The following is a 15,645-nucleotide window of genomic DNA, read 5'->3' as shown; positions in this document are numbered from 1 at the left end:
AAACTGCCAAAGCACAGATCTCAATCTTTGTATTTGTTTTAAATACCTAAYTGGGAATGTAAGCAGCTGAGATTATATTAGCATTTGCACCACTGTATTTCCACAAGGTTCATTACTCTAATTATACTATTAAAATAAACTCAGCTACATGTGTTAACATTTCAGTTCTCAGTATAAATTACAACCAATGATAAAACTAGAAATAAGCAGCAAATTTTTTATTGACATCTAAATTGCCTGACTTAGCTGAGGTATTTCATGAAATGTGAACTCTCCACATGCCATCCAGATGTATGGAAATGATGATAATTTGTCTTAATAAAAACTGACAGTGTAAGTAAAAATAAAAACTGACATTGAGCATCTAGAATATGATTCGGCCATCACGACCCATTGTACGTACACGTTGAAGTTATTTATCTATTTACCTGCAAGCTAACTGTAAYGTAATCAAATCAGACAGAACAGAAAAGAGCCAATTTAGATGTTTACATAAAGTCACTAACATGAAAAGGCAAAAACTAGATTAAGGTACAAAAATAAGGATTGATTGAAAAGCCGAAGTGTAGCAGTTTCATGCAATGAAAGATCTCTGAGAAGTTCTACAAGAACATAAACAGGGTATAAAATTTCTATATTCAGAGATCAGAGTAGGCAAATCAGCTCATTTGTTCAAGTTAAATTATTGTGGCTTCTCAATGCTAAATTGCACATAAACTCCTTTACCCAACACTGACATCACAGCGCTGCTGTGGAGGCATTTAAATTCCATGCCTGAAGTCCAGAACCAATTCCCAATCTTTAGTAACCACTCCTCAGGTTTTTAGCTTGAGTAATACTTCAAATTATGCTTATAAAACTTTTAAAAGGCTGAGATCAGACAGTTTTGAATTCAGATACAAGAGTGAGGGAATGGTACATTCACTCCACAGAGAATTTTTTCCCCATACATATGTTTTTGAAAGCCACGGCTACCCTTTGAGACTTAAAAGGCTGGAAATGCCAGGAGAAGAATAAATGGAGAGGCAGACAGCCCAGACCTCCTACTTGATCAAACAGAATATGATCATTAGAGGGGCACCTTGAAGGCAATATTATGGACTCTCAGTATAGACAATGGCCATTAGATATTACTTTAGCTTTCTTTGTACCTTGAGTAAAAGACTCAATTTTTTCACAGTGACATGAGGTGATTTATAAACTCTAGAAAATGAAGGCTAATTCAAATTAAAAAAAAAAAAAACCACACAAAAAACCCCACCAAAAAAACCACTATAGAATAGAAAGAGTATAAAATAATTTCTAGTATGTGTAGTAAGGGTAATAAGGGTCTCTGTATGTTTTAATACCCACCTCTATTTGAGATTTTTCTTTCTTTTTAACAAAATCTGTTACATTTGTCAATTAAACTGACAAAAAATTCAGTCTTTTTTTTTTCCATTCTTCTGAGACTTCCTCATATTTTAAGACATTTAGGATTTATAACAAAAAGTACAGATTAAATATTTTTAGCTGCAGGTTTTAGATGTACGGTTAATCATGGATTTTGTGGCATACTTCAATAGGAAGAAAAGCTGCCAGAGCTGTGCATACCTGTCTGTATCAAAGTAACATGCCTGATACTTATTAGTGGATGTTCATTGTGGGGTTTTCAGATGAATATCCAAATCTTTTTCAGCTCTGTTTTACTAAGTAGACTTCAGAGTAGTCTTGGGACTATGGGACTCTAACTTCCACATCATTATTCACAGAGATTTCTGATGTTATCTCATATATTCCTTATGTCAACTGAATCTCTTTCCAAAGACAGACATGGCAGGATTTCAGAAGAGCAGCTAGGGTATAGAGCTTGAGAAGATTTCAAAGACTCTTAAAAGTAGAAGAGGCCGTCTAATGGTAATTTATGCTATAATTACTGTTGAGCTTGCAGAGAACTCTCGGTGCATCCCCACTTAAAACATCAACATAACATCCAGTATCAGCCAGGCTGCTCAAATGCTGCTCTTAAGGGACTGTTTGCTCTTGTCTCTGGCCACCTAATAAGAAGGAAGGATTGGTGCTAAGGCAATTTTGCACAGATTTGATTTTTTTTCAAAAAAATCAAATCCTCTTACTCTTACTCATTTCCTCTTTGTTCTACTCTCATCTAAACACTTTGCTACTCGCCTTCTCTTCTGTCCTTCATTCTACTTCCATTTCCATACCGCCTATTCTGCTCAACACTGCATCTGTGCCATTGCAAAAATGTGCCAGCAGSTTTGCAAACAAAACTTTTATCCTTAAAAATGCACAATCATAARGTGATGAATATGCATGCCCTCCTCCCTTTTGATAAGGTGAACAGAATCTGTTAACAAAAGCATATGATCAAATAGGCCAGTAAAGGACTGATATTTTTCTAGAGGCAAAACCAGAAGGATAATAAGGAAACATATCCATAGAATAAAGTTTCACAATGATGTCTTTACAAATCAATAGTACTTTTCCCAGAGAAACACAGAGTTTTAGGGGTTCTTTATTAAAAAAAAAAAAAAGTCTGAGAACAGAAAAAGTTCTACTGTGAACAGAAATAATTGGTAGCATCTATACAGATGAGGCAGAGACCTTCACAGATTTCGTTAAAGATCAAAGGCCAGATCTCAAGAGATTCTTACTCCAAACTCTCAAAAGACCATGAAAAAGTCCAATATTTTCTCAAAAGAAGTAAAGAACACAGTTATGGCACATAATTTTTAGAGGTCTGGAGTGTTTCCTTGGGGAGGAATCTTTTGGTATAGATTTTTTGGTGYGAGTAGGCTCCTGCTTATTGCATAGGTGAAAAAAGGTAAATTGCATAATATGTTTTTACACCTTTTCACTTTTTCAAGTTATTGATTTAATAACCATTGCCTATTGAGTAATGTTTTTATAAGCAAAACAAAGGAACTACAAGAAAAGTAATTGAAAACATGGCATAACTGAAATTGAASAGCAAGCAAATATAAAACAACATTGAGACAATGGACTAACCTATATGACACATTAGATCTTTTCTATTTGGACATCTCTCAAAGTCTTTACTCAGTCCTGTGTTTGGTTTTGTATAATTAGCTTTCTACTGAGCACATCCCCTGCTCAATTTACTGCAAGCAGGGAGTTGTAAGTTGATTGTAACTGGGAGAAATATTTTTTGCAGCCAGAGGATGAACGAAGAGCAGCCATGTGCTACAGTGAGAAATACGCAGGAAACYGAAGATCCCTGCCATGCATCTGCTCGCTCTCTGAATCCAGCAAAAGGAGAAACAAGTGTGCCCTATCTGCTCAAAAGAAGTGGGAAACCAGGAGGGAAAAAAAAATTAACCAAAACCCCACCAATTGCTTCAAACCTAAAGCTGGGTGTGCTCCTTTCCCTGCCCACACTGGAGGCAGCCAGAGAAAATGTGTTTGTCCTCATGGAAAGCATGMAGAGGTGAGGGTATGCAGACAGTAAAGCAGCAGCACAAGTGCTTAGAATCAATCCCAAGCCATGAACTCCAGTTTGTTTGTTTTTTTTTTACTAGAACACAAAGGGCATGGGAGAAATGTTCCAGAAATATTCTAGATACTCCCCAACTCTGCTCCTCTACACTTTCAAGGGATGGAACCAAGTGTCTTCAGCAGATTATTTTGAGGAGGGCCAAAAAAACTCAGACAGCAATTACACATACCATCCATTTTTCAGTGAAGTGAGTTCTAGTATTTATTATGAAGAAAAAGAGAACACATTTTAATATAAAAATTATTTCCCTTGCAACAGAATTTACTTTTCCAGTATATCCTGATTGAAAACATCTATATTTAAAATTAAGTTTCCTGTAGTAAAAATTTATCATATAATTTTGCATGGCACAGTTRCCATTCTTTCAAAAAGAGGTGATATATTTTACTTCTGTGTTTATGGCTTTTTCATTCAACATGGTCTCATTATGTATGAACAGTTTAAGCTTTGCCTCAGATTTGACAACCACATTAACAGGCTGGAAGTGAATTTCACTTGAGTTAAAATTCTTATTCAAAATGTCAAAATACATATTTTAACATCAGTTTTATTAAACAAGTACTTAGTAGGCAGTCGACATTCTTAAACCCATCTTTTCCTTGGCCTTCACACTGTCTAAATCCCAGACAACTGTGTGAACATTTCAGCCATTTCTACCTCTGTGGGATTTACTTCTGAGTTATATTTGAAGTACTGTTCACTCATGCCCTTTCTATCCTCACTGAATTTACTGAATTGCAGATTATCAAGAGAAGAATTCATCATTTAACAGAAGTTTGCTGTTAATACTTGTAGTCCCCAGAAAAAGCAATCTTAAAGTAAAAAAAAAATTATTTTCTCATAATACATGTCGGTATGGCTATGAAAGCATTGGGGTTTAAGTAAAAACTGCAAATAAAGGTCTAATATTGTGTTTAAAAACCTGTGAAGATATTTGGTATAGAAGGAAAAAATACCTAAAATACTCGAATATTTCTGAAAATAGCATATTGATATTTGAGAGATATACTTGAATAGCAAGTTAGTTTTGTTATTTTGTTAGCTTTTAATTACAAAACTGAAATTGCTAGTGGGGCAACAGACATGAGAACATAACATCCTTTTTCATGTGCAATTAAAGATTACGTCTAATACATATATTTCTTTCCCTTTTYCTTAAAGAGGGAAAACACWGTGTATATTTAAAATATGCAACACCAAAATAAAATGTGCATATATTGCTGAAGAATTATAATTTTTCAAGGTACTTAAACAATTCAAATCCATCACTAATTAATAGAAAAGTTTAGCTATTTTTCTGAGATTACCTTAATGACCCTAAACACCAAAACTCTACATAAGCAACGTAAGTGTTAGAGATTATGGATGATGTTTATTAATAACATTCCCCATGTTGTATTTTTCAATGGAAACTACTTTCTTTACACCTTTTTGGTTTTTGGTAAACAACCAAATTTCAGGAGTTTTAGCATGTAAAACAGGTTCACCTTCTTCAAAACCCGAGTGTTTCAAGTGGTTTTGCTATTTCATTTTAAMCCAAACAGATGGGACAACATGAAATTTTGAAAGTGTGGCAATTGTTTTCTCCCCCTCTCTTAACAAGCACAAGCGTAGGATGCCTCTGGCTTGGAGTCCTGCTGTTATTTGGAAACTTGTGGCTTTAAACAGTCAGCAAGGAAACATTGCACAAATATCCACCCRAATTAAGGCAGAAGTTTATAAATTTTAGGAGTCCAAAAGGAAGTGTCTTTATACTTCAATTTCCCCCGAGATTACAACCCACAATTCTAACTCCTTTTAAGCAAAGCCTTTGAACTACAGAGTCCATTCCAAGCACAGAGACAGTAAATTTGCACTTCTGCCTTTTTGAATCACTGAGACTGCCTCGTGAAAAACACACCATATTCTACAGAAGGYAAAGGTACACAATAGAGAAATTAACACAACTGAGATAAGGCACAGCAAATTACAATGCAAATAAAATCCTACACGATACATTACCTTCCGCCTCGGGCACTGAAAGGCACTACATGGATTCCCAAAGGCCCGCCGTCATTGGAGACCTCGACGAGCTTTACCATATCACTGTGAGACAATGACGAATGAGGGAATATGAACATGTACCGTGAAGGAACCRAAAAACCCCACACAAACATACACAGAGAAACAAAACCATTCCAGAAACCAAGCCATGGTGATGAAAGCATTGTTGAATGCTACGTACCTGAAGATTAATCTGATGGCATGAAAGGAGATCAATCATCAAAAAAWGTTCAATTGACAGAACCAACAGAAATCAATTTTTTTTGTAAATTTAGCTGGATACATAAAAATAGGTATCATCATCACTGCATGCACATTGCTTTATTTCTTTCTTATTCTAAAGTTAAACTGAMCATTGTGCAGAGATACCCTAAATGCCACATACAATTTTTCCTCAGAAGCCTAAAAGCTGATCATAGCGCTAGCATGCTTTAYATTTTTATCTTAGAACCAACGCTAAATTTTAACATTAGATTTCTCATAATAATCTCATAATCAAATGAGAATTATTAAATTTTAATTGGCTAAATCTTTCTAGTTTTAAAACACATTAATCTGTTTAATATAATTCCATTTCTTTTACTAGAAGATTCCTGTATCTCCTTACTAAGCAAAGTTTCTGAAGTAAGATTTAACTGTAACATTCAAAACCAACCAGACGTCCCCTGAAGCAACCATGCATCTAGTTTTCAATTATGATTTTTGCTGTAGTGAGGAAAAAAGCAGAAGAAGAAAATACAGGTTCAGAAAAAGACATGAAAAAAATTGTAGAAATAGATTTAGACCAAATCTATTAATGAGTTTGAAACRTGCCCACATCTGGAAAGGTGGAATATAGCCCATGAACCATAAAGAGCTATAAATACACAAATGAGAAAATAACACACAAAGGCCAAACCTCTCAGTAAAACTGGAAGTGAGAGATCTGAACAGAAGCCACAATCTAAATTTGTGGCTTATGCCTCTCTCTAGTATTACATACTTTTTCCATATTTCTTGGCACTACATATATATACACATAGATCTTTAAGAAGCTTGCTCCTCATAAGCCACAAATAAAATTTAATCTCAAAATGGAGCAAAGAGCAAGACAAATGCTCTGTGATAGCAGTAAAATATTTTCTACTTCTTTCAATAGCTCTTGATCATATAGTGGCCCATCATGAAAGCTTGCAGCTCTTAATTTAGAGTTTGAGAATAAGCAGGCCACATATGGTTGGGAAGTCAACACAAATCCTGTGTTACAGTTTGTTTTACCCTTCTCCTACATTAAATTTTTAAAATATAATTTTAAGGTAGTCTTTGCATTTGGTGTGTGCCTGCATTTGTGTCTGAATTTTTACCCTGATTTTTAAACAACACGAATGGAAGGTTTCTATCCCTGTTGCCACTGTTACCTCAAGAAAGTAGTGCAACAACAGGAGAGCTGAGAGACTTCAGCCAAAAACATGTCATTCTTCAGAACTGGACCAATGTTTAAAGACTGAGAGCAAAACCCTGTGCAGTTTCTCTGACTTCATTTCCTTCTCACTGTATGTYAAAGCTACATTTTCATTAACTAGTGTGCAAAGCAGCTCACAGGACTCAAGCAACTTTTCTGACCTCCAAAAGGAACTCTAAAAGGCATCATTTGCTATTGGTGGGTATGTGATTCTCTGTGATCAACTTTTCTCTGATTCTGCAATTAGCTTGGGSCTAAGAAGGAGACCCAGTGAAATTCCGTGATTCACCTGGAACTGCATAAGTGGAAACACAGTTTAATTTTTTTTTAAAACCCACTTAGTTTTCATATCTAGCATACACCATTTAGCTTGTTCTAGTGCTTGAGTCAGTGATTTTTACTTTGTTCAAAATGCACATTTAACATCTTTGCACTCATTTTTCATATACTTTTTTCTTTAAAAAAGAAAAAAAGTCAATCTCAAATTGAAATGTTAAATTCTGTAAAACAGAAAACAAGAGGAAATGATCACTACCTAAGAGAGATTCTTTCAATCTGGCTTCCTGATTTTCTCAGAAGTTTGGGCCAACTGCTTTAAACAAACACGCAAAGAAGTATGAGATCAAAACAAAACATAAATGAAGTAGCATATGATGAGAAGTCAATAACCTACTTMAAAGCAACACTAGTAAGCATTAAATTTGACAGAAGTTCTGCAAATTCTATTTAGGAAATAGCATTTGGAATCTACAATGTAACAGATTTTGTAARTGGAACCGAGTAAAAAGCACGTTCTACTGCCTAATAGATGTCACCATGATCTTTATCTAACATTTAAATCCTCTGTAYCTAATTCGTAATTTAATTCAAAAATAACAGGAGCAGAAGATTTAATTTTATTTAAAATTTAAGTTAATGAATCGAAAAGATTTAATTTAAGGCCAGAAGSGTTGTTTTCTCATTAATTCCATAGCAAGGTATGGATCAGTCTTTTGCAATGAAATGCCAAAGGTCACATTTGCAGGATCTTTTGATGACATGAAATATCATTTAGTGATTGTATTTTTAAATTAGGCGGAGCTAACAAAACACCAGTTTCGATCCATTGACAAAGGATGAGGCTTTTGACCACACAATTTGTGACCCCCACGCATCTTCCAAGAGACTGTCAACTAGTGACTGGAATTCGGATTTTCCCCTTTGAAATTCTTGCCTGTTGATCTATTTGTACTAGCACTGACCCTATTCCTTCTGTCAAGTTTTCAAAGTTCCATCAAATAAGCATCTTCTTTGAGGCAGAAAATCTACTGTAGCATCAGCACTTATAAATGTCAAGTTTCCAACGCTCATCTTTATACAGGCTTTTTTAACTGCTTAAAATCAGTTTTTAAAAGGTCCATGAAGCCAATTGTTTAAAACCAAAATGACACATGACCTAAAAAAGACTGCCCCACTTCCTTAAGAGCAGTATCACTCATATTATTCTGAGAAATTTTCTAGTCTATGTTCCAACTTAAAACCCATTAAGTCAATATGTTCTGCCAGTAACTTACTCCAGGGAAAAATTGGTAGCATTCTCCAAACCAGTGTCTGCATGTCCAACAGGCTCAACTCTGCTGTTGTCCTCCTCTGTTCGATCTTCATCCTAGATATTAAAAAAAAAAAATAATTAAAATTAGATTTAGCAAGTTAACTCATTTTAGTAATGGCATTTTACCATTCTCAGATTTTTGGGGTTACCACATGTGCACTGGAAAAGTTGTGTTTCCACAACAATAAAAATCTTTCCTCTTCTGTCTGAAACTATTGTAAATTGGTTTTTGTCACTTTATGCATTTTTGCAATGATTTATATCATTTCATCATTGTTATCATTTTACTACAGYTATAAAAGCAATGCTACAGAAGCTATCACAGTCAGCATTTTTGCAAAAGGTTGACAAGCAAAAGCACAAAATCAGCTGAGGATCAGCAGTGTTTAGGGAMACTTCTCCCAGGCTCTCCCTGAGCAGGTTACTGGGGGCTTGACTGAACACAGAAGGCACATCACTGAGGGTCATTTGCAAAGWGTTAAAAACAGTATAAGAAAATGCAGCTTTTGTAATGCCATAAAGTACCAAGAGCTCTTTAAACATTTTATCACAGCCTTTATTAATAACATGCCAAAAAAGACTGATATCAAAGAGTTATGTCAGGCTGTAATGCTAACCAATTGATTTTATTTTTAATTCCACTTTCCAAAAAGTGCATACATTATTCACCAAACATATAACTTCAATGTCAAAGTTGTGAATGGTGTACTTTCAAATTCAGATCAGGGTAATTTAAGGACTTCCAGTAAGAAGATCTAAACCCATGCTTCTATGTACACTAATTATTAGAAGCTTATATTTTAAATACCCATGTAACTAAACAGAAAATATTACAAAGTGTGAGCAGAAGAATTCAAACACAGACTGTAGAGCCAGAGACATCAGGTCAGCAAAATAATATCTGATAGGTTACGAGTTTAGCTCACAGAGTTAGACAACTTATTAAAGTATGGAGGAGATGCTAAAAGCAGCAGAGACAGTTGGTAATGTCCAATTGACATTTCCACAGGGAATCTGCAAAAGCAGGAGGCCGGATGCACCAGGCTTCCATGGGTGTGTGGGCATGCCTTGTGCATCCTGGAAAGCAGCRCACTGTGGGAAGCCCAGCTACTTGGAAGATTGATGATCCTGTGTCCCAAGAGGCATTAATATGCACTTCCTTGACACCTCTCTCTGTTAAACACAAGGTAAGCAATACATTTCCAAGGTTAACCAGCATCTTGAGCCTGCCTAGGACTGCATATTTACTGATTTCAGCTGAAGTTCTGTATGTACCACTCTGTAGTTTAAAATTAAATAAACATTCAAATCTCCATGACAATTCCAAAGTCACATGCAAAAAGTTTTATAAAGGAAAATAAGAACACTTGGAGTTGTTTCATACTGAAAAGAGGCATTCCACCTTGTTTCATACAGCATCTTGCAAATCACTGTTGCCATGGCTTTCCCGGTTTGAAGTTATAGACACTGGTGATTGGATAAAACTATGTATTTTTAATGCACTGAAGCTATTACTAGTCTAAAGAGAACTCAGAGTTGCTGATGAAACCCAATTTTGAATCTCACTTATGACAAAAGGTCATCACAGATGAATGTGACTTTGTTAATACAACGGTTTTTGGCAATTTTTCATGTGTGTTTCTTCCCAAACAAACATACAAGAAGTATATATACACAGAAGAATAGACTRAAATAACATCCCATCTATTTGTAGATATGCCTCTGCTAAAAAATAAATGTCTGGCTTTATGCTGTGTTACTACAGCAGACATCTCTTATGTGCAATGTARGCATCACTCATTTAGTAACACTTGGATCCTACAATTCACCATCTCTCAGGGCCACAAGCTTTCCCCTCAATTAGTTTAAAATAAGTCTGTRAACAAAACTCCCCTTGCCCCACTCAGTCATCACAGCACTCCTTGGGCTTGTTCCTTCCGTGCCCTCCTGTGACAGAGCCCGCTGTGCAATCTTTGTAGAAACYCTTCTTTCCACCCTTCCCAGCCCTGAGAATATGTTTGCTCTTGCTCCCACCACCTCGTAAAGTCTGCTCAGACCTACGTCTCTGCATTCCTTGGACATTCTGTTTCCTTTCTTTCTGTCCCAGAGGTTTTTCTGCCAAGGGAAGGAGCATCCTTCTGCCTCACCAGCCAACGTAGCTGCCTCCTGCCGGTACGCACCTTTCAGTATCAGGGTGTAACAACTCAGAAACAAACAAATCAAAAGCTACGTAAAACAGACGCTATCTGGCACCATCACATCTACATTTTGTGCCTTTTGTCTCGAGAACCATAAACACAGCAAGTTTTGGAACAACACTGACTGTCAGTTATCCAAGCAATTAAGAAACAGCAGCTCCCACACGCCTCTGTCTGGCTTTTCCTGGACAGCAGACGGATCCGTATCAGAAACAGGCATGTGCCCATAAATAGGTGCTTAGAGGAGGAATCATAATCCTAATGAAAGCACTACTGCCATAATCAACAGATGTATGCTGTACCCTTCTAAAAATCTTTAATATTACGGTAATCAGACTCTCTTTTCTTCTCGAAATAACACAGAATTTGATTTACATTAAAGTGAACAGAGAGAAAAATTGGACACCTGCAGAGGGATTTAACTTAAAATTCTGATTTGCTATGAAGAGTAACTAACTAGCTCCGAGAACCTTTGCATCAAGCAATTTTTTCTTCATTTGGAAAGCAATTTTCCTCTGAAAGGCRGATTTGACCTGGATGAGGTAAACAAGGAAAAGGACAATTAACAGAGCAAGAAAGTTTCTGTGAACCTAGGTGGATATTACTGTAGGTATTTCTCAGAAATAACTGATTTGAGCAAGCTCCCAAAAGGGGGTCTTTTCTCTATATAAAAACACCAGTATCTGCTTATCAAAAGATACTGTTTTTAATATACAGCTACTAAAGACAGAATATGTTTTTTTCCAAAATCAAAATAAGAGTAACTAAAAGATCATTTCATCTTTGCAGCACAGAGGAAAATTTAAAKCACCTCTTCCAATGTATTTCTCCATATCTTGAGGTACTCAGTGTAAAATTTCCCACTGTTCTTAAGGTTAAAAAAAAGTTATCCTTTATCTAAGTTCTGTAATAAAATTAATGATTCAAAAMCTGAAAAATTACCTTAACTGCTCAAAATGGATTATTATTGCTAGCAGTTCTACCTACAAAAAGGTCCATTTCACAGTTCACCTGCACAGTGTTAATGAAATACATATGAAAAGTTGCAAATTGGTTTCTTATTTTTGAAGACAATCTCTATCACCATTTAGGATTACAAAACCTGCAAAGTTAAGAAATGTCAGCAGTATTCTTGCCAACAGAACCTTATTCAATATATATGAACTCAAACAGTTCTTTTAATTACATTTTCCCAGAAAATTTCAGAGTGAAATCTGCCTTGTGTCATTTCCAAAGCACAAAACCAGCCATGTTTTTCCTGCCTTACTGCAGACTTTAACTTCTGTTACCAAAATATCAGGTCCTGCCTCCAATCAATCCACAACTTCATCTTAGAGGAAGCACTTTCCCACTCATCTCTGCTATTCAATACAGGTCTCATAAACTCCCCAAAACATTCACATTCCCTTGTCTTTTGACAATTTTCTACAGAAAACTCACTAGCAGCCAAGGAGTCTGAATATTAAATTCCTACATGTTTCATTTGTGCAGCCTTTGTTTCTAGGGGCCTGATCTGAGAAAGTGGGGATCATAATCTGCTTCAGGCAGAGGCAATGGGAAATGGGCTCTGAAGGCCTGTAAGGGTATAAATCTTTGCTGAACACTCAATCCCATCTCTCAATTCAACAGCAACACCTCCATTCTACCAATAACTGAAAAAAAGAAAACAACCAAACCATAAATAAAGGAAATAAAAGGGTTTGGCTGGGTTGTTGTTTTGTTGGGTTTTTTTTTTAGTTCAGGGGGGTATAGTAATTATTTCATTTGTTCAATTCATCAATTGTTCAGAAAGTGGGATTTTAGTGATAATGGTTGTATGAAAGAGTAAACTCTGCTTTCAGATTACTTGAGCACTCATTGGCAAAGTCTGCTCCACTGAYCACCAGTACATTTATTGTGTGAACTGCAACCATTTTGTGCATTTCATCATTTCAGTTGRAACAGTACTCCAAGATCATCAAGTCCAACATTAATCCATCACTGCCAGACTCCAGTATATATTCTCTAAGAAAAAAAGGACTGATTTTGGAACCAGATTTAGATACACTGAAATCTGTCTACACAAGGGCAGGATAGAGTGCTCTGTCTGGGCCTYCTCTGCAGTTTTTGTGCATTTTCTAAACTCCTTAAGAAGCTGGCAAGATGAGTCAAAGTGATTAGGAAAGCAYTGATATGTCACTATTGCTGTAGTAATCATCTTTGCAAAATAACTTTTGTAAGTAATTTTYCTTAGCAATTATTGCTTTTATCCCACTCATCCAAAGGAAAAATGATGTCAATACTGTTTGCATATTTTAATATGATGAAAGGACRACTTGCATGGACATAAAGCTGTTCACCTGCTGAGCTGGCAGTAGGCAAGAAGCCAAACTTTTCTGAAAGTCTTGCAATGCCCAGACTTCAATGAAAGGAAAAGCAAAGAGAGAAGTCTTTTTCTTGTAATTTTCCAATTCCTCCTCATTCCTTCAAGAATGTGACTGATTTAAACTTTAGATATTACTGAGCTGATATAATACTGATGAGCTGTGATAATGTTATTTCTGAACATTTTAGCAGAAATATTTGCAGAATAAATATTTCKGAATATTTATTGCAGGAATATCCTATATGAKTATGGGGTTCAGTCAGTTCAGTCCCTCAGTAATGGCTGTGTGGGCTGAGACCTGGCTGGAGACAGCACTGCCTCAGTGAGCATCACAATGAGATTCACTTTCCCATGGAGCATCAGACACTGGGTTGYTTGTTTTCTAGCATTTAGTTTATTTTTTAATTTTAGCATAGTGAGTCTAAATCCTATAAATACCAAAYTGAAAGGAACAGTATCTAACACCTAACAGGTGCTTCAGATTTTACTGTAGAAAACAACAGATTATCAATAATGACAAGCTCCTGACAATAATTTTTTCCTCAGCCAAGACACAAATAAAATAAAGCTTATGCTATTAAAATATGCCCTTCCCTTCATATTTCCCCTTTTAGTGTCTTGTACTTCTCTGTAATGATTATGGAAGCAGAGACATATTCACTATTAGTCTCCTGGCAGCTGTGTTTCATAAATGTTTGTTTGGTTCTTGCAACATAAAGTAGTTTCTCTCTCTCTCTGTATGATCAGACTTGATAGGAAACAGCTCCTAAGGGACCTATTTTCCTGTGTCTTAACTAGCACAAATACACCAGCATCAGGCTTTTGTGCTAATGTTCTCACTTTTTGATTAACCGGCCAAATCTCCAGAGAATGCCAATTTTCAATCAAATCTGAAGAGCGGTTACAAAGATAACATGGGGAAACCTAAAAAATATTGAATACAAAAAACAGGGTACATTCCCTCTTGAACATACATATATATATACACAAATAATTAGGTGATAGCTTTGTGTAATTCACAACAACCCTGCTATTGTCAGTAATCCAGAGAGACAGAAAGCTTACATTAAATCACCCACTTAAACAAAAAAAAAGCATGCAAAAATTATTTAATATTTTATATATATGKATATATACATATACAAGTTAACATTCTCCTTAAATCTCTCAATCCGTATGTTATTCACATCCTTCTGCCGGATGGTAACCCTGCAATTGGAAATGGCAATATTCACATAGTTTTAATATGTCTCACTACTCTAAAATGAAATTTGCCTTGCCCAGTCAAATCAATGAACAGATACCATATAGACACAGAGGAGTGCAGAATGGAAGGGATTTCTCGGGTCTCTGATGAATATCAAATTCATTCCCTGCTATCACAGGCAATCATCTCCTATTTTCCACTTATTAAACTGATCAAGCTGAGCCCTAAACCTGGTTGGCTTCATGATGGCACTATTTCTGTTGTGAAGTGCCTTAAAAGGAAATGTTTCTACAGATTCAAAGAGAGATGGATTTGATTTCCTATTGTCCAGAAAGCAGAACACCAGAGAGCCAATGAATATCATTTGATACAACCTTCCTTTGGCAAACCTATGTGACAATTCAYTCAAATTTTCAATAACTAGCATTTTTTCATTCATAATTACTCTTCTTAAAACATGTATTAAAAACCTTGCAATACTAATAACAGCTGAACAAGCCCAATTATTCTGTAGTGTGAATCAGGGTAGAGCTTCATGGAAGTCAGTGGTCTTTAGGGGCTTTACAAGCTGTGATGTATCACAGAAATGACACACATATGTTCTGTAATGATTTGGTGGCACACACCTCTACCACACAGCAAGCCAGGCTGGTGGCAGGAGCACAACAAAAATAAATACTGCTTGGCCATATAACAGAGTTTCCACTAAAAAAAGATTTTTACCAGATTATGCTGCAGTTAATTATTTTTATAGTAGACACTGCAGACAGGACTGAAAAGAACAAGAGTCTTTTAAGAGCTTTAAGGGTTAGGCAAAAGGATTTCCTCCTAGTGAATTTAACTTGGGACATTTTGCTGTTTCTGCTGCTTCACAGWAAAGAAAATCTTGAGCATGTCCTCACAGTGGCAGCTTGTCAACGAACAGCACGAMATGCATTAAAAGTGGAAGGGATTTTTGTTGTTGATTGAACTTGCTTCTTAATGCATCTGAACAGTGTATGCCTACCAGCAGAGAAAAGAACATTGAGGGGGAAAGAAAAGGGGAAAAAAAAATTATTAACTGAAAATTGCAAACACTCATGCAACTTGGCAACCCCACACAAGGAAAACAGCACAAAATGGGATCTGACAGAGAAAAAGCCCATAGTAATGTCTAAAGCAACACTGATTCTCAAGCATTTCACAATGTGTATTGTAATCATATTTCACAGACTGTACTCGCTGTTTGATTGAAAATTACAACATTTGTTTTCCCCAGACTGAGGTCATCCCACTCTGGATTR

General features: G+C 36.0%; 1 protein-coding gene across 1 annotated transcript in view; it reads right to left on the bottom strand.

The window, feature by feature from the left end:
• Positions 1–15,645, bottom strand: part of PARD3 (par-3 family cell polarity regulator) — a 392,579-nt gene that overhangs the window by 207,660 nt on the left and 169,274 nt on the right. The window contains 2 exon segments of the mRNA XM_057380497.1: positions 5,519–5,602; positions 8,555–8,646. Of these exon segments, the coding sequence (XP_057236480.1) occupies positions 5,519–5,602; positions 8,555–8,646 (176 nt within the window).

The sequence above is a fragment of the Malurus melanocephalus genome, unplaced genomic scaffold, assembly GCF_030028575.1.
Source record: "Malurus melanocephalus ecotype Western Australia unplaced genomic scaffold, MMel_1.1 scaffold_454, whole genome shotgun sequence".
In the NCBI taxonomy this organism is placed as follows: Eukaryota; Metazoa; Chordata; class Aves; order Passeriformes; family Maluridae; genus Malurus; species Malurus melanocephalus.
The sequence above is the reverse complement of the archived record's forward strand: the minus strand, read 5'-3'. Positions and strand labels throughout refer to the sequence as shown.